The 24,935-nt window shown below is 38.6% G+C and overlaps 2 protein-coding genes across 3 annotated transcripts; one reads left to right on the forward strand and one right to left on the reverse strand.

The window, feature by feature from the left end:
• The first annotated feature begins 1,071 nt into the window (after positions 1-1,071).
• LOC146472152 (uncharacterized) lies at positions 1,072-4,856 on the forward strand. Its single transcript, XM_085119891.1, has 3 exons — positions 1,072-1,315; positions 1,483-1,587; positions 4,084-4,856. The coding sequence occupies exons 1-3, from the start codon at positions 1,280-1,282 to the stop codon at positions 4,210-4,212; spliced, it is 270 nt and encodes an 89-aa protein (XP_084976017.1). The 5' UTR covers positions 1,072-1,279; the 3' UTR covers positions 4,213-4,856.
• A 699-nt stretch (positions 4,857-5,555) lies between these two features.
• Positions 5,556-24,863, reverse strand: LOC146472153 (ataxin-7-like protein 3). Of its 2 annotated transcripts, none has more exons than XM_085119877.1 (17): positions 24,570-24,863; positions 23,167-23,294; positions 19,530-19,543; positions 18,940-19,105; positions 17,956-18,047; positions 17,409-17,431; positions 17,234-17,273; positions 16,900-16,967; positions 14,459-14,498; positions 13,265-13,290; positions 12,860-12,903; positions 12,253-12,314; positions 11,677-11,722; positions 10,522-10,550; positions 10,380-10,434; positions 9,686-9,741; positions 5,556-6,895 (listed from the first exon to the last, which is right to left on the reverse strand). In XM_085119877.1, exons 1-17 carry the CDS (start codon positions 24,630-24,632, stop codon positions 6,825-6,827), a joined length of 1,023 nt encoding a protein of 340 aa, XP_084976003.1. In that variant the 5' UTR covers positions 24,633-24,863; the 3' UTR covers positions 5,556-6,824. The 2 variants fall into 2 exon arrangements, with proteins under 2 accessions (XP_084976003.1, XP_084976002.1); XM_085119876.1 differs by having other exon boundaries at positions 18,940-19,108; positions 24,570-24,862.
• Positions 24,864-24,935: the final 72 nt, after the last annotated feature.

Here is a 24,935-nt window from a genome sequence, read left to right on the forward strand (position 1 = left end):
TGTAACTCCACCCACAGTCTCCATAGCCTCCTCCCTCAAAGGAAGAGTTGTAAATATGCACTGAGACGCAAAAGTGATTTCACTCTCCCCCTATGTAAGACCGAGCGTTTGAAGAACAGTTTTATTTTTAGCCATGTCTATAAGATGTAGATATTTTCTCATTTCCTCTTTGTTATTATATTTTTAGCCATGTCTGTAAGATGTAGATAATTTTCTTATTTTCTATTGGTTATTATTAGAATTTGTAAATATCCCGTAATTCAGCTTATGGCTGCAATGGTGCTTATAATAAAGTATCTATCTGAAGTATCTATCTATCTCTATCTGAAGTTATCGTTATCGTTAGGGATATTGTTAATTATTTGTAGCCTTAATTCGTCGTATTTTTATCAGTCAAAAAATGTCACTAGTATATTAGTAGTTATTGTCTTAGGAATTTGTGTGTAGTATTGTAAATTTCAATGTAGTCTAACTAACTATTATTATTCGCATTACCGTGTATTTCGTATCTTATCGTGTAATCAGCATTTATTGTACATTTTGCAGTTAGCGTTTTCTAGAATCTTCTTTGTAACTTCGTAATTGTGTAAGAGTATTTAATTAAATAGAGGTCAGGTTGTTTTTCGTGGTTGGTTATTTTTGAGAGCACGGGAGGCTCGTGAAGTTGAAAAAGAAGCATGCAGAAAAAATGTTTGCTCAGCGTTTGCTCCGTCACTGGCCCGGAACTGCCGGAAACCTTCGTTCACTTTTCGAGCCCATCATTCTTAATTTGTCCTTCTTTACAGACACTTGTTTTTGACTTAATTAGAGAGCATCTAGATCTGTAGACAACCAGCAATCGGTTCCAAGGTAACGCTAGATACCTTAAGACAAAGGAAACAAGGTCAACTACCCTAATGGAAAATTGCCGACAGTTTTTTTTGATAGTGCAGCAGGAGGTCTTTTATTAAACGGTCTTCATCAAATTTTGACAGATTTCAAGAAATGACAAAGTAACGAGAATTTGCATCACAATAAAGGAACTGTAAATAAGCTGTCAATGGTATTATTACGGACCAAATACACGCTGAAAATAGAACTTTGCCTTCGCAAGGCTGGTGGATTGAACAAAGCAGTGTTATGTTGCATGGAGCTTGAGTAAATCTCTCCAAGCGAACTGGGGCGTCCGTGCTTTGTGAAGTCAACTTCGGCCAAAATTTCAATTTTTATGCAGCTTAAAAAAGTATCGCCGGGGATAAAGCATAAGTAAGTCATTTACAATCTTTGTGACTAGCTTCGCATGATGTGTCGCTGGGGCTGTCGTGAAAACAACATGGTAAGTTTAATTATCGCACTGGCCGCCGTTTTGCCAGCCATCTCGATATTCAGCTCTGTTTAGAAATATGTTTAAGGGGTCCCTGAATTGTAATAGAGGGGCGCAAATGGTTCTGGCTAAAAATGGCAGTCAAAACGTCAGCTTACCGATGTTTCTTTTTTTCACAGATATTCAAATGCAAGTTCTGTGGTACAAATTACTGTAAAGCGTGCGGCAGAGGAGATTTTCACGGAGTTATGACCGAAACATCAGTGTGTAGGGTTTGCTTCCAGGTACGGATTAAACTGCTCAACGCAATCACTTGTCGGTTGAGTGATTCCGATAATGTTTAATATGTACAAAGTTCAATATGCATGGAAACACATTGAAAATTCACGTTCTCCAGTCCGGAGAATGGTTTCGTCGAAGTTCGATCAATCAATGTTTATTTGCCCCATTCGAATGATCTTACAGCAGTATTATTTCTAATAGCTTAGGAGCAGGAGCTCACAAAAAAACCCTACTGGGCTTACAAGGAGAGCCCCTGGTACATAAATTTGTTGATTAACTACTCTGAATTTACATGGCTGTGTCCTATATGTAGGTATCTATTTTTTGTTCTTTTACAATACTTCTAATTGTTAACAACATAATTCTTAACATTTTTAGAAATTCACTCACAGAGAATATATTTTTGATTTTTTTCTTAAAAATATATATTGATTTGGCAGTTTTAACAGCCGTTGGAAGGCTGTTCCAGACCTGACTTCCTCTATATTTAATTGAGTGTTCGCTGCAATTTGTTCGTATATAGTTTATATGAATCTTCGATCACGATCTTGTATTATGGTTGTGTAAATCATAAAAATTACATTTGGTCCTAAGTTCATTCGGAGCAGTGGTATCGTCTTCTTCACTGAGTTTTGCGGTTTTATTCGGCTATTCGTTCCGGCCAAAAGACGTTTTGACACTGCATAATTATGGACCGTAGGCTTCTTGAACATGAATGGGGAACGACGGGAAGTTTAAGAGACTGTGAAACTATGGTCCTGCGACCCTGGGGAATAGGAGTAAAAGCGAATATTTCGTTGTATGAACTCGGAGTTGTTAGGGATCTTCAGCTCCGGATTTAACCGGCTATGAGTACGACATTGAATACGAGTACGACAAATCAAATCCCTGGTAAGGTAAACTGGCGGAAATAAAGAACTACAAAAGCTGACTTTCAGACTGCTAGCCCTTCGTCAAAGTGTAATGGAGGGGCGTTTGTCTCGACGCGGTCTCCATCGAACTCATCGCCAGTTACACGACCTCTCTTTTTTTTTCCCTTGCAGGCACTTAAGTTTGAAGTGTAGTACGACAATTTTACACAAAAACCGCTGCAACCATAATAGAATCACAGGAGCAAAACCGTGCGTAAAACATACCATTTCCAAACTTTATTGAATTTTCTCGACATAGCGAAATGATCGATCAAAAAGTACGTGTGTACCATTTTTCAAATTTGCATGAAATTATAAAAGAAAACAAATTGAAATTTCAAAAGCTTGCTAGTGTTTGGATAATGGCAAAACTAATTTTCGCTTACTTCAATAATCTGACAGCTCGTTTACAGAGAAGGTGGACACTTGAATTAAGTTTGAATAAACTTGACTAAAGTTCAATTTATGCGCAATGAGCCGACGCTGTACGCCCATAACGGCGTGCAATCACTAGCCAAATAACTCTTCTATGGCTAATTGCTTCTGTTTTTGTTGTTAAATCCTTTAATTAGCTCAAATCCTTGCTTTTGAAACATTATCAAACAATAATATCGCAGTCAGAGAGATACGCCAAGGCCTTGATATAGTTTTACAGACCGGTGTTAAAGGCATTTTTTAATTTAGCCCAAGGTATCACTTTTGTATCAAAGGTGCGAGTGTGAAAGTATTGTCGAAGGTTGCTTTGATTTGTACCTTGTACAATGGTACGTTGAGGCTCATAAAAGGTTTAACGCCTCTAATTAACGCACGTTAAAGAACTGTCAAAGGCCATGTAAAGTGCTTCTTTCAAAACAAGTCAGAGGCCTTGTCCCCAGTCATTCTTGGCGCGCAGTCGAATATGACGTCCCCGAGTCTGGTGAACATTTTGTCTAAATTTACTGATAAAATTAAACTTTTTGAGGGAGCACGGTCAAACGAGAGGGAAACGAGGGGGATGTGTCCAATAAAGCTGATTAAATAGACTTCCACACTAAATCGGATGTTAAAATTTGAAAACGCATTTGTTCCTGTCCGATTTGGCCTTCCGACCATATTAAAACGTTGTTTTCCACTACAGAAAACGGACCTTTATGAAAACGCTCTCCAGAGTGAAGTAGTCCACACTAATCCGTATGAAAAAAAGATGCGTTTTCAAATTATCTAGGTAAGTGAGGACGGTGTCTTAATTCCTCGTCAATTCGGCGCGGTACCAACACGTGATTCCCTCGCAAAATGGCAAGACAACCGAAGGACTGACTCATCTTCCGTTAACATGGCGAGTAGACTGTCGCTATCTTTTTAAAACTCTGCTTAGGGAAATGTAAATTAGCGCTGCGCTTACACAACGAGATCATGGTACCTTTGAGGGGTTCATTCAGAATGTTCGCCCAACAATCCCAATCAATTTAGTTTAATAAATGGTTAATTGGGAGGCTCCCCCACACCCCACCCCAGGGACAGAGCGACGCTGGGAAACTGATTTTACATTCTCTGAAAGCCTGACCGTACTGCTTCTCTGTTCATTCTTAAACTGTGCTTGGATTTCAGCCAAAATGCCAGGGAGAGCGAGTTGGCGGGCAAGGTCCTGGAAAAGCAACTCAGAAGAAAGAAAAAATAAACACGAAAACAGCATCATACCAGACGCAACAGAGTGGAGCGAAGAAGAGAAAGAAATAACTGGAAACGAAGAGATAGAACAATGAATGAAAAAAAGATGCAACTTTTAGTGGAAATCTCTTTCCTCATAAGTAGTCTCATGAGTATCCAGATCTTTTCACTCTCCAAGACAAACATCTGGGTACGATTTTCTCTGGGTACGAACTATCATGCGAGTTTGAATTTTCCATTTTTGGGGGATAGGATGAGGGAATCAAATTTAATTATGCGATTTGTGGCTAATTATCATTTCCACGTACAGATTTTACGGCCGTCAAACGTTACAACTTGTCGTCCGATTTCTGTTTCTGTTGGTGTAGCTTGGGGTATAATCGGTCTGATTCTAAAATTCTTCATCCCTGCCAAGTCCACTCACTCATTTCCGTTGTCGAATTGGGCCAAATGCCCCGGGGAGGCGGGGAGGGTACTCCCTATAATGGCCTATACGGGGAGGCTCCGCCCGAAAGGTGTACCTTTTTCACGCTTCAGGTATATGAAAGGTAAGGATTTCACGAGTCGAAGTATATGAAAGGGTAGGGAAATCTGTCATTTAGGTATTTAAAAGGGACTTTCATTATTTTCAAATGGAAGGTATACGAAAGGGGTACCATTTGTCAACGGTACCTTTTCGGCCAAAAATGGTATATAAAAGGGTAAGGGGGCGGAGCCTCGGTATTGGGTGGGGGGGGGGGGGGGGGGGCAAATGAGCCTGATTAATCGGTGAGTGCAAATTAGCCTCAAGTCGCTGGCATCTTAAAACTGATAGATCAAAAGAATAACATCCAAATGATACGAAATTCAAACTGTAACGCTTTTAATTTAAACAACCACAAATCAGTCCTTGAAGGTGTCGCGAAAGTCAAATTTTATATTAGTAATTAATCTATCGATCATTGAATTGCGGATCGAAAAAAAATATCGCAAATTAAAAATTCACCAACATTTTCCTGAGAACCTTTCGATGTTTTCGTCTGTAAAGCCGGCGATACACCTGGCGATTTTATACGCCGATCGCCGCGATCGCCGAAAATCAGGGGCGTCGCCGGCTTAAGCTAAACTTTCTATAAAGCAGCGTAAAACGAAATATCTTGTACGACTTTTTGTGATTTTATTTTAGTTCCTCAGTTCAACTGTATGTAAATACTAAGTACTATATGCATGTTAATACTTGTTATGATAAAAAAAAATTATACTGATAATTTTTTTCAAAGAGATGAGATTTATCAACGGATTTGTGGAAAACTTGGGCTTGTTTCCCCGTTTACAAACAACTGGATGGATGTCCGGGGATTTCGAACCCGAAATATCACGATTGTATATCCAAATACTCACTAACACACTCGCTAACAAAACCTTACAAGCTATTAGCAAGAGGTGTACAAACCGTAATTTTATTTTCACCTGTACAAACTAGTTGCGCTCACAGAGGCAATAGATTCTAACGTACACAGCAAGAGAACGTATTCCATCCTGTGTTTAAATTACCTTCTTTATGGTCAATTACATAAACATGTTTGCAGTTGCGAACATGACTTTTTTTACAGCATTTATCGTGCTTTGTTTTCGACGAAATCGTCTCAGTATAATGCATGCAGGCGTCTCTAGTTCACATCCTGCAGAAAGCAAACGAGGAACCCGGTCCAGAATTTGATCACGTCAATCGCTGTTTTGCGGTTCTGGCGTGTCCAGTATTGGTTGGGAAAGTTCTGTTGATTCGAAAGTGAAATACAGTCTATCGCCCTTTGTGCAGTAGACAAAATTGGGTTGTAACTCCATGACACGCATCACCAATATGATGGTTTAGCTTTAGCGTTAAGAGTAGGCTCGTGTTATGGTAAGGTTCGGGGTCAGCGGTGATTGCGTAGCATGAAAAGACGACCACCATTCGAATATGCACGTGTTCTTACAGAAAATCCCTGTTCTCATATCCAAACAGCGAGCTTTAGCAACGACAAAGGCGACAGCAACGATAACGTCAAAAAAGCAGTCAGCTTAATAACTAATTTACTTATTTATGACAACAACTCTGCATGTGCATTACACTTTTTGGTACATTTCTTTACCGTCACTGCACGACTAGGACGTGAAATTTCCTGCTGGGGCGTTTTATGGAGGACGTAAACACACGACGACGAATTTTTCTTTCTCTTTCTAAACTTGGGTGCGGTCTCCAAGAATTTAGCTCCATTAAATTTCACCTACATTTGACATTTAAAGCGAAATGGACGGAATAATCGAACGACGATTGAAAAACGCAAATCCATTTTAATAGTGACGTTTTCGCTGCCGTCGCCCTCGTCGTTGCTAAACCTCCCCAATAAGGCATGAAAAAAGTTACAATGTACGCCGACAACTCATTCCACGCCGTCACGGCAGAAATTTGACGTCTAAATCAGTGCCGTATTTCTGTCAAATTTGGCGCCGATTCAGACGCCGAGCTTTTGACGAACCAAAGTTGTTTTCTCAGTTGTTCTGCCTATTTTAACTTTGCTTTAGCGATGATCTCTCCCGTCACAGTCATCTTTCGTCCTTTTTTTTAATATTCCCCTCGAAAGCGTCACCACTTTGTTCACCGCACAGTCGCATCACGTATGATTCAACCTCCAAGCAAACTGGATATTGTTATGTTGTGATCATCTAGGGCGGCGCTTGTGTTTCGCTTTTTTCTTTCTTTTCTTTTTCACAAGAGGAACACTTCCAAATGCTAGAGAGAAATAAGTAATGGAGTTAATATTTACCCGTCTAATTCTGCCTTAATCATCTCTAAACCAAAGTTAGGTAAAAAGGGTTACTTTCTAAACAGACTGCGGTGCTGCGTTGGTGCGGAGTACAAACGAATGTTTTGTTAAGCAAGAGTTGATAACTAAAGGTAAATTGGCCATCGTAAAGAGATTCGAGTGCCCCTTACGGCGACCAAATTACCTTTAGTTATAAATTCTGTTGATAATACCAATTAGTATAATTACTCAGGTGATTATAGAGATTCTTTTGATCTGATTGGTCGAGGATTGCGTCATATCCCGCTATAATCACCTCGCGCGAGGTGATTATAGCGGGAGCACTATAACTTTCAAAATGGCCGCTTAGCTATTTGTTGACAGTTCTGAAAAAGAAGTAAATAGGATGAAAGAAAATGCAATTCCGAAAGGCACTAAAGATGCAGCTAAGTCCGAGGTGATACTTTTCGAAGGCAAGAGATGAAATTTTGCTAATTGCCCTTGTAAATTGCATGTTGTCGATCTCGATGACTTAAAATGAAGACAACAAAGCTAAATTCGAGCAAGATTTTCTTTATTAACAGAATGATTTCACAAACAAAACGAGTTTTAGACAGACTTTTTGAAAGTATGGAAGTACACAAGATGAAAAAAGGTCTAAGTTTTACGTTTCAGTGACGAGAAAAGAAAACGGTTTTTATAACATGAAAACTAGTTTGTTGTCGGTTCGAGCGGCTCTCGACCACCATCTAAAGTCACTGCCTCACAACAAAATATTTTCATCTGCGACAACCGTGTACTTGTTTAGTGAAGCCAACAAATGACTTAATTCCTACCCGAAGCAGCTTATCTCCGAGGGCAATTTGTAAACGTCCGTTAACCGGCGAAGCCATCATGTCAACAAGAAATTGTGAAATAAAATGCTATCGCTAACACTTGTGATCCCGGCTCGAGTTTTACACCAAACAGCCTGGTTCATCTCCATCTATTTTGTTAAACGGGTCGGAGAAACCCAACATTCATTCACAGAAGTCAGTGCTTCGTCTCAATGAAGCGGCAGTTAAAGAATACTGACATTCTGCTGGAGGCCGTGTGCAGTTTATCAATTGCCCATGTGATTTCGATTGAGCATCATGTGAGCGGCAGACTGCGCGTCTCTGTTCATTGACGCGTGACGATTTGAAACAAACAAAAAAATCGACATTTTTCGGATGGTACTTGTTTTTCTCTGATAATCACCTGAGTAATTATACTAAAACAATTATTCGCCTCAGGCTCAGTAAATATTGGTGAATATTCCCCTCGACGATCCACCAATATTTACTTCGCCTTCGGCGAATAATTGTTAAACATTCGCTTAAAATGTACTTAATTTACCCTGGTTGACTGTCAACTTAACGTTTCACACTTTCGTTTACAAATGAGAAGTAAAAACCGGCAAAATCCAGGCAAAACACACTTTACAGAACTTTCGCTCCTCCGTTTGTCCTACCCAATCACAACAAACATATTGAATTTTCAACCAGTCGGAAACAATGCAAGTTTTCCCGCGCTTGTCACCTATCCACCAAACCCATGTCACCAGGTACATGTTTTCCCGCGATTGCCACCGGGGAACGTTTTTCCCGCGCTTGGAACAGGACCCATGTTTTTCTGTGCTTACACGTGGTTTCCAGCACTTAGCACGGGGTGTCTATTTTCCCGCGCGTAAAACAGGTTGCATGTACTTGTTTAGAGTTGTGACTGAGGCCCCGTTTATATGGAGAAAAGTTGTCCCGGGCAAGAGGGTCACCCTCCCAGCCGAGTCAACTTTAGCGAGCGTTTATATGAGAAAAAAGTTGACCCTTTTGCCCGAGCCAAGAGCTGACTGTCTAGAGATCATGAAAACATGCGAAAAAAAAAAAAAAACGGCTCGAAGTCTGCAAATCAAATCGGTTGTTTTTCTTAAGTTTACAAACGTTGGCTTTTTATACCCAAGAAATTCTGGTTCCTACGGTTTTTGAAACCAAGTTAAATTATTCTGAAGTTAAAACTTGCCGGGCAAAATCGGTTTGCGAAGGCTACACAAGTCGTGGTTGACTGAATCTAACCGCGTGACATTTCAAGTTCTTTTCGCGTTGAATTTCGCCTGTCGTTAAGTCCGTAATCACACAAAACTGAGATACAAGCGTTTGTAGTGGCATGACTTGATAACACTAAACGCCAAATGATTTATATACCTTTTCATATAATTTGACTTTGTCGGCGTTGAAGTCGGTGGCATTGAACTCGCACATTCCCAATGACAACAGAGCTCGCGCATGCTCTGATTCTCTCGCCTTGACGGAGTTGACCCGGCTAGGCGAGCCAAAGTGTTTATATGGAGAAAAGTTGGCCCGGCTAGGAGGGTGACCCTACCATCGCAAAAGGGTGACCCGGCTAGGTGGGTCACCCTTCTAGCCGAGCCAACTTTTTGTTTCTCATGTAAACGGTTCGCCAAGTTTTGTAAGGAAATGTAGGAAAAGTTGGCTCGCCCAGGGTAGCTCAGGTAGGCGGGTGACCCTTCTACCCGGGACAACTTTTCTCCATATAAACGGGGCCTGAGTGAACGAGTGGGTATTTAGTCTGCTTTTGCGGAGATAAGCCACTTTACTTATGATACTTCTAGTCACAACCAGAGTCACTCACAACAGTTCTTTAAAAAGGTGCTACTAATGCTCGTTTGGGATGACAAACAGTCAATCAGAAAGCTAATTCCAAAAGTGGAATTTAACTACAACACATCAATCTTTTCTTACCAGCTGGCGAGTTATCATCCCCCGTTGAAACATTGGACTCTTCTTCCCAGGATAACCTATAGAACCAAAAAATAGTAGACAAAGCTTAAGTTTGTTTCTGTGGAAGAAAACAGGAAATTTGAATCACGCTCGAGCGTTCAAAATAATATTCTACGATAGCATAGAGGTATGCTTAATGGTTATTAACCAATCAGAATGCACGTACTACGCCGTTTATTTTACTGATAATAATTCAAAGGAAAACTCCACTCTTACGATAATCATCATCATTATCACCCGTCAACCAGGCAAGCTACAGAGAGAACATGCATCTTGCAGCATGTAGCTGATTAATTCCTCCTTATCCTCTACATCAAGTAACTATACCATAGTTGTCCCCAATCAGAATCCTAAACATGGTCTTGGCAGGTCGACCAAGGTTGCGCCCACCAAAGTTGGCACCCATGCAATGTCCCAACCTTGTTCCCAGGGTCTCTCCTCTTCACGTCCCAGAGGAGAGACCCTAGGAACGAGGTTGGCAATGTCCTTACTGTCTTAACTCCAAATTTTGTTTGAACAAGTGGAAAAAACAACTAACATTTTTATAGCAGACAAAAGTTGGATGTGATTATCGTCTGTTCCTTTAAATTTCCCGTGCGTCGCCATCTTGGATTTTATAAAATTACACCATCAAGAAGTGCATATCATTTCACACCTGTTTAAAGTATCTCTCAAGGCCTGTCCATCGCCATCTTCATAGCTATCAACATCTGAAGACAAACAATTTTATTAATAATTATTAAACTAGACTTGAGAACACCACCGAATAATCAAATATTTGAAGCGTCTCCTCTTACCAATTACATCATCGGGTTCCAGAGCACTTCTGAAATGAAAAAGAAAAGAAAAGGTAAGATTTTAGGAAGTGCCGGGGTAATACTGGTAATGGTGTAGTGCTCAGTATTGCTAACATCCATGTAACCACACCTGAACTACCATCTTCTAAAATAGGGAGCTTTAGCAATTACGACGGTAACGGCAACAAGAACGTCAAAAGAGCAACAAGCTTAATAATCAAAACAACAACTCTGCACGTGCATTACACGTTTTGGTACATTTTTTTGTCATCACTGCACGGCTAGAACGGGAAATTTCCCGTCACTGTTATCGCTGCTAAAGCTCCCTACTTAACCAAAAAATTCCTAAAACTACTAGAAACAGGCCCTGTTAATTATTAAGTACCTTTCAACTACAATCTTGGACAAAACAAGTTGAGAAAATGCGAATATATTTCAACATTTCAATCTCCCTTGAGGAAAACACCGTCAGGAGAGAAGCAAACCTTCACCCCCCTCCCCCTCAGTGGTAGACCAACACTGATTAAGGGGAGGGGGGCTGGGTTGTTGATGTATTATTACTGCAGTGGTGGAATTTGTAGATCAACAAAAAGTTTCTTAACATTTTTGTCCAAGATTGTAGCTTTTTGAAGCTTTAAAGTGCACTTTTATTTTAAATAACGTACAGAACAAGATCTGTCTCTAGCGACTCGTTCTATGTTAAGTTTTCTAGAACCGATAAAACGTATGCCTTTTTCTCGAGAATCGGTGCCCAAATTTGGAACTCTATTCCTCATTCGATTAAACTACTCAAACGTTCGTCCTTTCGCAAAAAGATAAAGGAATTATTACTAAATTTCTTGCGGTCAGAAGATGATTATGTCGAAGTCTCCCGTCTTACTAAGTTATTTAAGACTTTAGGTTAGCTTCTCTTCGTAATTTTAATGTATTTGCTTTGTTTTATGTTAGTTTATCCTATTCACTATATAGTAGTGTCTTCACTGTTATTTTGTCCATCTATATGTAGATAAACTTTGTACTTGTAATATGTGCTCAGATCTCCCCGCCTCGATTAGTTCATAAGCTATTTGCGGGGGAAAAGTAATATAATTAGTTATATTTCTAATTTTCAATAAAATGTTGTTGTAATTCACATGGCTTCAGTGAAGTTCTTACCCATCAGGTCGTAACCTTCCAACTGGAGGGTCCACATCTGCAAAACCTGGAAAACAACCAAACTTTGGGTGAAAAATACTTCAAACACAATTCACAAAATTAAAAGCATTACTTTAAAAAGAAATAATTAATAACAGAACTTCACTAACTTTATCTCTAGTTATACAAAGAATAGGCACATGCCAACATTCCTGGTAGTCATAAAAATTAGTTCACAGGTTTCCATCATTTTCGAGCACTTATACTTTCATGGACCAATACTATCACTCTTTATCAGCTGATACAACAATAATGGTATGAAACAAATGTCTAAACATTGGCAAACAAGTAATGGTTGCTTTCTCGACATAAAAAGGTTACCATAGCAGCAGTACAACCTGTTAAAACACCTCCTAGTTTTATCTTTAAGTGGTTATAACTAAAAAAGGAGCTCTGTCAGCCCCAGCATTTTTATTACTGAACTGTAATCAGCATGTTGAGATACAACTTTTTGCAAAGTCAAAAAAATTCTAGGGAAGGGGTTTTGAGCCCTTCTCTGGAGCCAGCCAAAAATATAACTTTGGAATACAACAGTACCTAAAAGTAAAAGCCTGACAGACTGTCTTTGTTCGTCAGAGTGTTGAGGGCATCTGTGAGACCTTATAAAAGCAATTACAATAACAAGATAATCAGTACTCTAAGACTATGGGTGTACTAGACTTTCTCAAAGTCGCTCGCTCACTTCTCATTGAATAGAGCTCTCGCTCGAGCTCCGCTCTTGCTCGCTCAAGCTCTGACGATCGCACTTCGTGCTCTCAAAGCTCGACTTGTAAGCAAGTCTATGGGTGTACTAGCTTATCTCCAGGGATTCAGTATGTGTACCACATGTGTTAGACCACTGAGGTTTGTTTGTTTGTTTTCTGTTGTGACTAGCACTAAGTGTGAACATTCAGATGTTAATAAAGTATGTATAATGAAAATATTTTTATCACATGAAATAATAGCCTATCAAATAAATAATATATAGTTTTATAAGCCTTTGCTGGATAGAAAAGTAATTTTTTTAATTAAAAAAAAATTTCACAAATGTTTTTATCAAATGAAAATATATGTTATCTGGATGAAAATATGTTTTAATCGAATTTTGCTACATTTTGCAACCATAAAAGTGTTACAAAGACTGTGACTTTTGTTAGCTGGTTACCTTGTACACATTCGTGCTGTATGCTCTGAGATAACCCCACAGGTCTAAACAGCAAAAAAGAAAAAAAAAAATGATATCAGATGTTACATAAGTAAATTGGTCTGACTTTAAACCTGCAATCACCTAGTAATCCTTATTTTAATAATTATTTTCTAACTATTGTTGAGGTGCAGGGAGCCATAGCCTCCTATGCAGACGCTCTTTGGGCTCGTCACACATTCCTCCCCCACGAATGTGTGACGAGCCCAGAGAGCATCAGTGTAGGAGGTTAGAGGAGCCTGACCCTTTGTAGTTTTGTTGTTAAATAAATAACTCTTTCACAATGATACCCATTGATACCCATTTATAACATATACAAATATCTCCATGACGATTAGCTTTAAAGGGCTACATTAAATTAATTACCTGTGAAAGAAGGGCTTTTTTCTCCTCTAGCAAAATGGAGAGAAAAATCACATAAATTTTACAAGTTAGAGCAAAGATATATTTGTCGATGAGAGGGTGATAAAGGTAATAAAGATAACATGATGCAATTCTCCAAAATAACTTATAATTCCCAGGGCTGTATAAATGACCTTTATAAGAAATGAAGTCAAAAGATCATAAATAGTAAATCAGTAAATAGGTATTAGGGGACTGTGTAAGTAGTGTTCAGTTTTGTAAATATTATATACTTTGTCATGAAAGGCTAATCAAAATTGTAAAAATAAAAAAGCTCAGTATTGGCTAATCAAAACCCCCTCCTAAATATGATGACCTGGAATAGATGTGAATTTAAACCATAACTATGATGGCATCTGCCATTCTCATCACACAAATACAACAGTTAACCTCTTTCTATTTTATAATAAAATTAAACACTAAAAGATTTTTAGAAACATTATAAAACTCTAAAAAACCGACAATGGTTTGACACTACTCTACGTCATTATCAAGTCAAAAAGGTAACATAAACACAAGGTGAAACAATACAGAAATATTTGATGGTCCTATGAGAATAATTAAATAACTTATACAGTTCCAAATAATGAAAGAGTACCATCAAATATTTCTGTATTGTTTCACCTCGTATATATTATTGTGTTTATCTCACCTTTTTGACTTGATAATGACATGGAGTAGTATCAAAACGTCGTCAGTTTTTTAGAGTTTTATAATGTTTTCTAAAATCCTCAGTCTAACATACATAATGACTTATTTTTTCATATAATAGACATTATACATAAATGGCAGCCTATATAATATTCTTTGATTTACTGTTAATTAGTCCTACCAACCTGATTTTAGAGTAAAAATTCTATTGAATTTTGCACATGTTAACGAGGCTACAAAGGCTAGTTTTCATGAACATAAGAAAACTTTATCTGCTGCCATTTATGCATAAGGTTTATTATTTACAGCCTTATTATTAAAAAAAAGTTTTTCTAGCAGTATTCTGTGGACAGGATCACAAGTTTTCTCCCCTTCTTCATAATCTCCCATTGCCCCCTTTTAGCAACACTACTTCCAAGTGTGTGTTAACCGCCTTTTGTTTGGTTGTTGTTTTTTTTTTTTGGGGGGGGGGGTAGTTACTTCTTTGCCATGTGAAGGAATACATACCATTTCCCAGATCTTCAAAAGCTGCCATAGTAGGCCCAGTCTGAAAAAAAAATTTTTTTTTTAATATTTCCATGATTAAAACTAATTATATATGAACGGTTCAGTGGAAGGAGGTCACTGGTGGTGATCTTGGATTGCAGATTTAAAATAGCATTTGTTTTCATAGGAAGTTTAACTTCAACCCAATTTTGCAAGAGCTGAGTTCGAAAAGACGCACTAACTCAAAAAAAAAAAAAAAAAAGAAAAGAAAATCAATTGAACATACTTGGGAAACAATTGAAGGGCTGGGAGCATAACCGACTTATGTCGATTGTCAGCCCCTTTTTCAAAGTAGCCCGGATTTGTCCAAACTTTTGCATGTGAACTGCAATTTGATTGAAAACCATTGTCCAGTATTTTTTCACGCCAATTTGTGTTTCGTATTAATGCCATTGAGAAATTTTACCATCTTGTAAAGATGTATATCGGTAACATTATAGACACTGGATGACCAAAAGGACAATGCACTGAGGATTAAATACTTGTATTCAATATACACTCGTTGTCTTTGAAACACGGCACACTAAAGCGGTCTTTTTCGCGGGAGCAACGAAAAGAATGCTGTCACGCTTTTATTTGATTCTGTTACAAACTACTACGTGCGTGACAGGAATGTCAGAAATGTAAACAGTTACATTCTCCAAGAGAAAATGTGTCCATTTCCTGGTGTAAAATGCAGCTTTGTCCCGTTTGTCGACGTATCACTCGATACCGCAAAATACTAGCATTCTACATGATTAACAGGAAGACATGTAGCCATTTCAACGATTAACAACGATTAACGGCAGTTCTATTAAAAGGTACTGACCATCTATTCTTTTCACGAGCAGTCGGTGCTAACCGTTGAAAATCTATGTTAATCGTACTTTTATTGAATCATTGCCTTGAAATTGTTAAGTTAATCGTTACATACCGAATTTCAAGCCTGGCAAACCACAACTAAGGCGTGCAAAACACCTTGCACATGGCAGGATTTGTCTCTGTTGCTCCTGCGGGATTTGATAATCGAATTGAACATTTCGCCACCGCACAGTCATCACTACCAAGGAGGGATTCTTTGGACAACATTTTGACCAGTTCCTGTGAACTGCATTCGTCAATTTCATAACTTTTCAAAAGATCCATAGATATTGTGCGTTTACAAACGTCACCAAACAACAGCGAAACCAACTAGCCAGTACGATACACAAGTTGTTTATCCCGACTGCCTTGATCTATTTTGGGTTTGTTACAAGCCGCAAAAGCAAACCATGATGTCATCACAAACGTTACTTATAGAAACAACAACTGGTGCGACTAAACACGGCTCGTGGACAGTGGAATCTTTTAGGCTACCGATAATTTGGAAAACGAGTCTGACGTGGACAAAACCTATAAAAAACATTTGCCTTCCAAGTGCGTTCACTTGTAGACAAGCAAACTACCAAATACCCCTCCCCCTCCCCCTGACTCAATGTTTTCTTTTGGGTCACGAACAGTTTCCTGGTAAGCATCACTACCCACATCAACATTGCATAAGGGGGAGGGGGGGAGGGAGAAGTAACTGTGGTACATGTAGAATTATGAAGGGAGAAACAGTAAGTGAGTGGTTTTTTGGCTGTCTGTGTTCGGTTCTCATTGCATAGGGGGAGGGGGTGGGAGGGAGAAGTAAGCAAGTGGTTTTTATTCTGTTCGTGTTTGGTTTTCTCAAGGAGTTTTGTCCACGATTGTAAAACCGCGAAATGTTTTCAAAACCAGGGAGAGCCAAAATTTGGACAAATTCGTGCAAAATCAAAAGCCGCGCTAAAATTCGACATAAGTCGGTTATGCTCTCAGACCTTCAATTTATAGTCAGTTTTGAAATACTTATGGTCAATCCACGTCACGCGTGACCAGTAATTTTGAAATTTGAACAGAGTTTTGAAATTTACATGTCAGTTTTGAACATTGCAAACAAGATTCAGAGTTTTTGTAGAAATTTCCCTACTTTATTGACGCTATAAAGCTATGAATTTGTCTTTGCATAACAGCATTATAAGTATTTCAACAATAACAATAATTAATTGCTTCCCAAGTATTTTGAATCTTTTTTTTTCCAGTTAACACGTCTTTTTTGGAAAGATTTCCAGAGAAATTATCAACATTCCACTCAAATGCTGGACATTACAAAGAGGAATTTGAATGTTCATTTCATTCTCAGAAATAATGGTCACACGTGACGTAATGCTGTAATGTAAAGAAAATTCATAATTTTTACTGTCAATAAAATAGGGAAATTTTCTACGGAAGCTCTGAAATCTCGCCGGCGATGTTCAAAACTGCAGTTGTAAATTTCAAAACTCCATTCAAATTTCAAAAATACTGGTCTTGCATGATGTGATTCTTTCACAAGATTTCAAAACAATGAATAAACTTGAGGTTACCCTTGTCGCTGGTAATTCTCCACTGTGAACAGAACTTGGTGTCCCAGGCCGAGGAGTGCCTGCCTCGCCTGAAAGGAATTCAACTTAAATTTACTGTGTATCATAACTATGCAGTCAACTTCTTTAACTTTTAAGATGAAAAAAAAAAAAGAAAGAAAAAGAAAAAAACACTAACAATTTTCTTTTTAAGCAAAGTACAACCAGTACTCTTATTACCTACAAGGACTGGAAAAAAAAACTGATAGGAAATAAATGACTTTAAGCTGTTTGTTCAAAACAGATGGTTGCTTATAGATAAGGATGGAGATTTATTCCAGTTGTTACAAATACTTACCATTCCTCCTGGGTGCTTTAGCTCTTCTTGGCGAATTTCCCTAAAAAACACGACATAAATATGACTTTTATTTGTGGGAAAAATTTGACAAAAACAACAACCATACTGTTTGGACACATGATGTTTTAACTTATCTCGGATGTAAGAGGTCTAGCCGATTCCAATCTTTCCTTACCCTGTCTTTCTTATTCTTTTTGCCTGGAGAAAATTAAAAGAAAATAATTATTGTCTATAAAAAAATTATAGCTATTTGCAACTTAACAGACACACAGCAAAAAAATAGCCTAGTGCATCACAAAATAGCATAATTTATTCCTTGCATATGCTACTGTCAGGTGCTGTCTATAGGATTATCTATTAGGTTGTTACAAAAAATTCTGGACTTTTCGGTTGGGAATTTCTGTTCCTTTTAAGGCATGAACCTGCAATTTTGTGGAAGCCAAAGGTCTGAAACTGAAATGAAAGATGCATCCCAACCTGGAAAACAAGACCACCTTTTCAAAAATTGCCAGTAGGATGACCCAAGACGTCATGTTCCATTTACATTCCAACTGGAATTACCAGAAAGTTTTTGTATATGGTTAATAACCATAGCAACTTGTCAGTTCATCAATGAAACATCAAACCCTTTACAAAGGTTGTAAAAGGTAAGACGTTTACTGGGCAAGCCATTCTCAACAGGAAAAATGCCAATAGCATCTGATGAGGCGCATGTAACAAACCTGGCTTCCTGTCTGAGTTCCATGTCCAGTCATCGTCAAAGTAGTTATCATCATCATCTTCTCCATCAATTAGTTTCCCTGTGGTTGCCAGCCTAGCAGTCCAACATGTGAAAAGAATGCATTTAGCTATAGATAGTGTAAACATTTTACTCTTTCATTTCTTTAATCTGATTGCTGCAAGTGCTCAAAATTCAATTTTTATCCATTGCCTTTTGCAAAACTTCACCAGAAAAAAAGGTCATCTGCAGATTTGGCCAAAAGTCTTACATACTGGAAAAAGTAAATCCGAGTGCTCCTGACAGGAGTCAAACCTAAGACCTTCCGATTACTAGTCCGGATGCTCTATCACTGAGCTACAAGAGACTTGTGGGAGCTAAGGCCATTAAACTAGGTTCATGTGACAAACATATTGTGTCACAGACTGAAAAATGTATCTATTGTGCAGTTCCAGAAAAAATCCAAACCCACCCAATGGAAGGTCATTGGAAATTCCTCGGGGAAGGGAGATCTTAAAAGTCAAAATTTTAGAAGCAAAGTATGAAGCTAAACTGGAATTTCCTGGGGGGATGGGGAATGCAAAACAAAAAACATTGTGTGGGGGGAGTATGGATACTTTCTGGAACTGCACATTACTAATTTTTATTCACCAGGCTTAAAACATAACATCACACTTCCTTCTCAAATTCATTACTAATTCATCAAAAGAAAACAAAGAAAATCACTACTGTGACTGTGGTTTGGATATGTCTTCCTAATTACCTTAAAATCTTGCCAACTTTAGCTTTGAATTTCTCCAAGAATTATTGATCAGCCATATCAAACACTCAAATTTGTGTTTCATCTGATATCCAAACACAAAGTCGTTTAAAAAAACTCAGCTGCACCTCGTTTTTCAACCTACTTCTAAGTGTTTGGATAACTGATGAAAGACAGGTCTTCTCGTGTTTGATATATTACTTCAAATATAAGACGTTGTCCACTTACCTTCTACTAGCCAATCGGCTGCTGTTTCGTCCCATTCCCATACACTTTTCTAAATGAGGTGCAAATCTGTTGGCAGCCAAGTTTCTCTGGCAGTTGGGACACACACATTCAACCTGTTTCTTCAATGGCCCCTGACCAAACACATCCAAACCTTCACATTCCACCACTTCTGATGAAACAATTGAAACCAGAAAAAGCTTAGCATGATTGTGTTTACGTTTTCAGTACAGGTATATACATGTATTTTGAATCTAGAAGTGCTAAAATTTTCCCGTGGCAATGACCTTGAATATCTGAACAAACATTCAACTTCTACAGTCAGAACATGAGCTTGGTGCTATTAACTCTTGATAGAACGTAGAACCTGATAACTACATTTTATAATATATAGGACCTTCCCATAAGCGGTCCTCCAATCATATTTAATTGCCAACAAATCTTGAAGGCCTTTGAATTTTATGACAGCCACACTCAAAATGGATTTGAGTGCAATACTCATATTTGGTATATATTTGAATCGTGCATTCTGATACAAAATATTTTACTGATGAGAAACAGATTTTATCCCACAGGTTGGTTCATCTACTCACCATATTGTTTCCTACTGGTCATCATACATATATGAAAGAGAAAAAAGGGAGGTTCAAAACCTCACAAAGATAGCATAATTCAATGTTCATTAACCTTCACAGAATAATGTAACTATTGCATGGTGCCAAATAATTATTATCTCAAAACAGAACTAAAGTTTGTTAAGCAAAAGCTAGGATACTACCTCAAAAACCTGGATTTGTCAAAGCAGTTGCAAGCATATATGTTGTAGTTTAATTTATCCTTGGTTTATATCTTATTTTCCATTGTTTTAGACTCATTATCACACATTACTATACCCAAGAACAGCAGGAAGATAAAATTTAAACCAAGGATAAATTTGAACCACAACAAATACACATTTCCATCTCTTTCCAGGATCTGCAATTTGATTACTTATGGATCTTTTCAGTCTTGCACTAGTTTTGATCAGTCCCTGAACATTTTTATGATCCCCATAATCCCTCCCATGTTCTGTTATTAAGAAGAACATCAGGAAATTGAGGGTGTTCCATTCCTGGAAATTTGCAATCTCATACCCAGAGTCATTAGGCTCTTTTTTCAGCAGTAATGGTTATGTGGAGTATGGAGGGGAATATTGGTCAAAAATGTGATTGGATCGTACCGAATTGCTTTGTATTCGGTGATGCTATGAATCTACCAGTACGGTACTATGTCGTACCAGGTAGGATGTTATATCGAAACAGTGATGGTATTATATCATACCCTGTAACACAATTAATCCTTCGACATGCTATTATATCGTACCCGATGATGATATGTCGTACCCAGTGATGCTATATCGTACCCTTATGTCGTCACGGTGATGCAATGTCGTACTCGGTGATGCAATGTCGTACTCGGTGATGCAATGTCGTACCCGGTGATGCCATATCGTAAAACGTCCGGATGCCGGCAAACAGCATTGTCAGCGGGGTTTTGTTTACGAGAAAAGGCGGGTAGTTGACATCACGTGATATGACTTGCTCTTCGCGCGGTCTGCTCCTCCATAGCTAGCTTTGTCAGAGCTTTTGAAAAATGTGGGAGCAAACTTCTGAGAAAATGTTCTCTCCAGAACGATGAGAATTTTGCGAAATGCCAGGAATGCATTACAGGAACTAGAAAACTCGGTGACTGGATCCACCAGCGGCAAGCATGAACAATATTTTATAAATAGTGACAGGCCTGCGCGACTCTCACGTGCGTGTTTTAGCCGTTTTTAGAGTTTTCAGTGAGTTTTGCTCTCACTAGTATATCCTTGAGAGACCTACCTCTTTTTTATGAAATTAGAGGAGGTTCCTTGTAAATTTCTCTGAGCAACGGTTGTCGTTCTATTAAATGCCAGTTTTCCATTACATTAGTATTTGTTTCAAGTTAGTAACTGATGAGTGGTATTGCGTGACAAAAGGCAAGATTCTCTTGTTTGTGCAAGGTTTTTGTTGAAGGGCCTGTTTTCTATTCTCAAAAATCACTTCTGAGAGAGTTCTCTGCACTAGATTTTTTGGATAGCCCCTCTCGATAAGTCGTGATTCGAAATGTTTGATTTTTTCTTCAAATGTTGCTTTTGTTGAGCTTGTCCGGAGAAGTCTGAGGGCCCCTCCTTCAATGAAACCTCTTTTTACTCATGGTGGGTGACACAAGGAGAAATGTGTGTACTGTAATGTCTCAGTAGCTTTGTAGTGAGTGCGTACATCGAGCACTGATTCGGTAATGAATCTGTTGCCTTCAAGCAAATTCCTTAGAACTGAGTCTTCTAAAGTTCCCCCTACCCTCAACAGAGCACAAACCCAGTCAATCTTGTATCTTGCAAACGGATGATGTTGTTGCTATACAGTGGAACCTCGATTTAACGAACCTCTATTTAACGAAGTCCTCGATATAATGAACGATATTCTATGTCCCGGCCAAAGTTACAGTAAAATGAATGGAATAGAACCTCGATATAACGAACTTCGATATAAGTAAACGAATTCTTCGATATAACGAACATAATCCGGAAGCCTAAACGTAAAATCTACCTCGATATATATAACGAATTACAATGTCAACACGCGACAGAAGATAACGCTGAACAGATCAACACTCTCAAGAAGTGTCGTTTTTTTTTTGTAAACAAAAGCTGCGCGTCTGCTCAAAAGTGTAAATATTTGCTACTGAAATCCACCATGCTTAATGAATTGCATCTCAAAAAGCAGCACTTCTGGGTGACGAAAATTGCATTGAATTGCGTGACAGTAGTCACCTGTTTTGAAAATCAATCATTAACTATGACCTCGATATAACGAACATTTTGGTGGTTTCCCCTCAAGTTCGTTATGTCGAGGTTTTCGATATAACGAACCCTCGATTTAATGAACAAATTTGGCCAGTCCCCAGCGACTTCGTTAAATCGAGGTTCCACTGTACTCTGTACTTTCTAACTGATTTATAACAATTCACTCAACACTGCTCTGATGTTTACGCTAAGCAGCTGAAAGGGTGACTGATGTTGACCTTCCATATGATATTTTGGTGATAAATCAAAATTTGCTTGTTTTACCGACTTCTCGCCAAAATTCAAATAAAAAAAAAAAATGGCCGCCTACGAAAATATCACGTGATCTTTCTAAGCAAAATAAACCCGTAATGTTTGCCGGCATCTACGATGGGGCATCACTACTGGATACGACATTGCATCACCGGGTACGACATTGCATCACCGCGTACGACATTGCATCACCGGGTACGACATTGCATCACCGAGTACGACATTGCATCACCGGGTTCGACATTGCATCACCGCGTATGACATAAGGGTACGATATAGCATCACTGGGTACGACATATGATCATCGGGTACGATATAATAGCATGTCGAAGGATTAATTGTGTTACTGGGTACGATATAATACCATCGCTGTTTCGATATAACATCCTACCGGGTACGACATAGTACCGTACTGGTAGATTCATAGCATCACCGAATACAAAGCAATACGGTACGATCCAATCACATTTTTGTCCAATATTCCCCTCCATAGTGGAGACACTCTCAGGAAATAAAACCCAAAGTCAACTAAATGTGATCAGTGATGTATGTGACCTGCAAGGGGGGGGGGGGGGGGGACCCTGACCCGCGGGGTGATTACAGGGGCTGATCAGCGTTTCTCACATTTGCATTAATTTGCTTTGCTTGAGCTGATCTTGGCGGATCATTTAATGGGAATCTTTACGGATTCTAGCTCCCTACCCTCCCTCCCTCTTATGGTAAGGGTACAGGTAAGTATCTTTCATCAGGTGAGTAAGATTTTCCACTGAATTCCAAGTTCAGTGTGATGGTGCGGGTTGGCTGGCTGCTGCAGGGGTGGTTCCCACTCCCAGGGTTGTCAGGGATACCTCCACGCTCTGCCTGGACTGTGTCAGGCCCATGGTCAATACCACAGGCACCAGTCCCCATGCTCAACGATTAAGTTTAACTGCAGGATTTGTACAGTGAAAAAATTTCAGTACCCCAGAGTCTTACCAGGCGGCCAACCGCTGGCTAAAGAGACTGAGGTCTCTAGGGATAAGAATGGGAAAATTCTGCTCTCTAGGATTCCAGTACCCATGCACTGTACACTGAACACTGGTTAAAAGAAATGAGACATTGATACTTACCTGCTTTCATCTGACTGCTCAAGAACACTGTATGCGCCATGTTTGATAGAACGGTGGATATCAAAACAAAGACCAACAATAGCCTCATCAATCAGTTCACACACAACACTGGACTCTGGGCTGGGATCCTACGATAAAATTAAGGTCGGTGCCTTTTTGTGTTACTGCGCACACTTTCTGCGCATCTAGAGATACTCTGGTTTCCTATGGGTGGTGACTACTTATACAGGGATATTTTTGTGTGGTTTAAAACTGCTCAGAGAAAGCAGAACTCAGCATAAATAAAGCTTCAATTTGGAAAAAAACTCCATACATTGCTTTGTATTTTATGGCTTTTTAGAATAATAATATTATTGTGGCTTAATTATCTCTAAAAAATGCATGGTTACCCCCAATTTTCTTTTTGAATTCCAATAGCCCTTACAAAGATCTGCTTTTCCCACATAGTCATAAACTGTGCAAAATACTTTGGTATAAGTAGGCACCATCCTTAAAAAAAATTAAAAGGTTGTATGTGTAGTTCAATTTAGTGAATACAAATTCAGTTTATTTTTTATTTTATTGATATTTAGGATAAATTTGTGTAAATAATTTTATAATATTCTCAACTGTTAACTTGTAAACATATTTACTAATTCATTTATCATTATATTTATTAAAATTCCTGGTATAGTGCAAACTGTTTTTGGAGTAAATTATTAACGCATAAATTATTAAAGCTGGTTGTGACCATCTTTCCCATTTGCCACTTTCCCTGACATTGAAAAATTAAATTCCTGCCCTGCTTAAAGCCTTGAATTATGAAACTCCTGGAGACAATTTCTCAGAAAAAGCTGGTCCCTTTTAGGGATGAAAGTGATGAAGCCACACCCATAAAATGAGCTCGTGGTACCCTTTACGGTTTCTGTAATACCTGATCACTTTCCTTTTGGAGTCCCTCCATCAACCCTAAAACATGGATGCCTTCAAACTCTTCCTATGTTGAACTGAGTCCCTTTCCCTTAAACATATCTCATATATTTCTGGTCATCTTGAACTCTACGCTTTCCGAAACGATTTTTTTTTCCTGGACTGAGCTCATACAGCTGGAATCTAGCTTTTTAAGAAACCACCGAAAATACACGATAGCTTTAACTCCGATACAAAACCGACGTCAGAAGAGATAAGATTTTTAGCTAAATCTAGAGAGAAAATATTAATCATATTGAAGGGCAAAATGCGACAGGAAATAAAACTTAAGCTTATCAATTTGTGTACATCTGTCCAGAATTGGAAAAGATTGTGTACATAGTATTATGAAAATATCCCATCAACACGTATTCTTACGTAAGATAAGGTTAGGTCAAAACATTGCTTTGAGTGGAGGTTATAACGATTTTTACGGGGACTGCAGGATAGCTTACCTCATCCAAATCTAGACTGTCCACTTCAGAGGGAGAACTACTGTTCTCAAGCAAGCTAGACATCACTTTCCGTTCGCCAAAGTCAGAACCTTATGCCGGTGTCCGCCATGATGTGAAAGAAGGAAAAATAACTTGTCGTTTGCCCCGTTACTATATTTTCTTTTGCACGCCTTTTCAATATAGCGTAAAGAAAATAATGTGCTCACGAATTATGCTACATTTTCTCAAGTCTTTCACATAAAACAGTTGTCACATGGCGATCTATTTTGCAAAAAACACCCAAAACACCAAACTGCTCTGGTTAGGCCAGGTTACAAGGATCTTGCCGGAAAGGAAAATTTGTAAAAACTCGGAAATGTTCGGATA

Source organism: Pavona decussata, unplaced genomic scaffold (assembly GCF_977016875.1).
Source record: "Pavona decussata unplaced genomic scaffold, jaPavDecu1.1 SCAFFOLD_101, whole genome shotgun sequence".
NCBI lineage: Eukaryota > Metazoa > Cnidaria > Anthozoa > Scleractinia > Agariciidae > Pavona > Pavona decussata.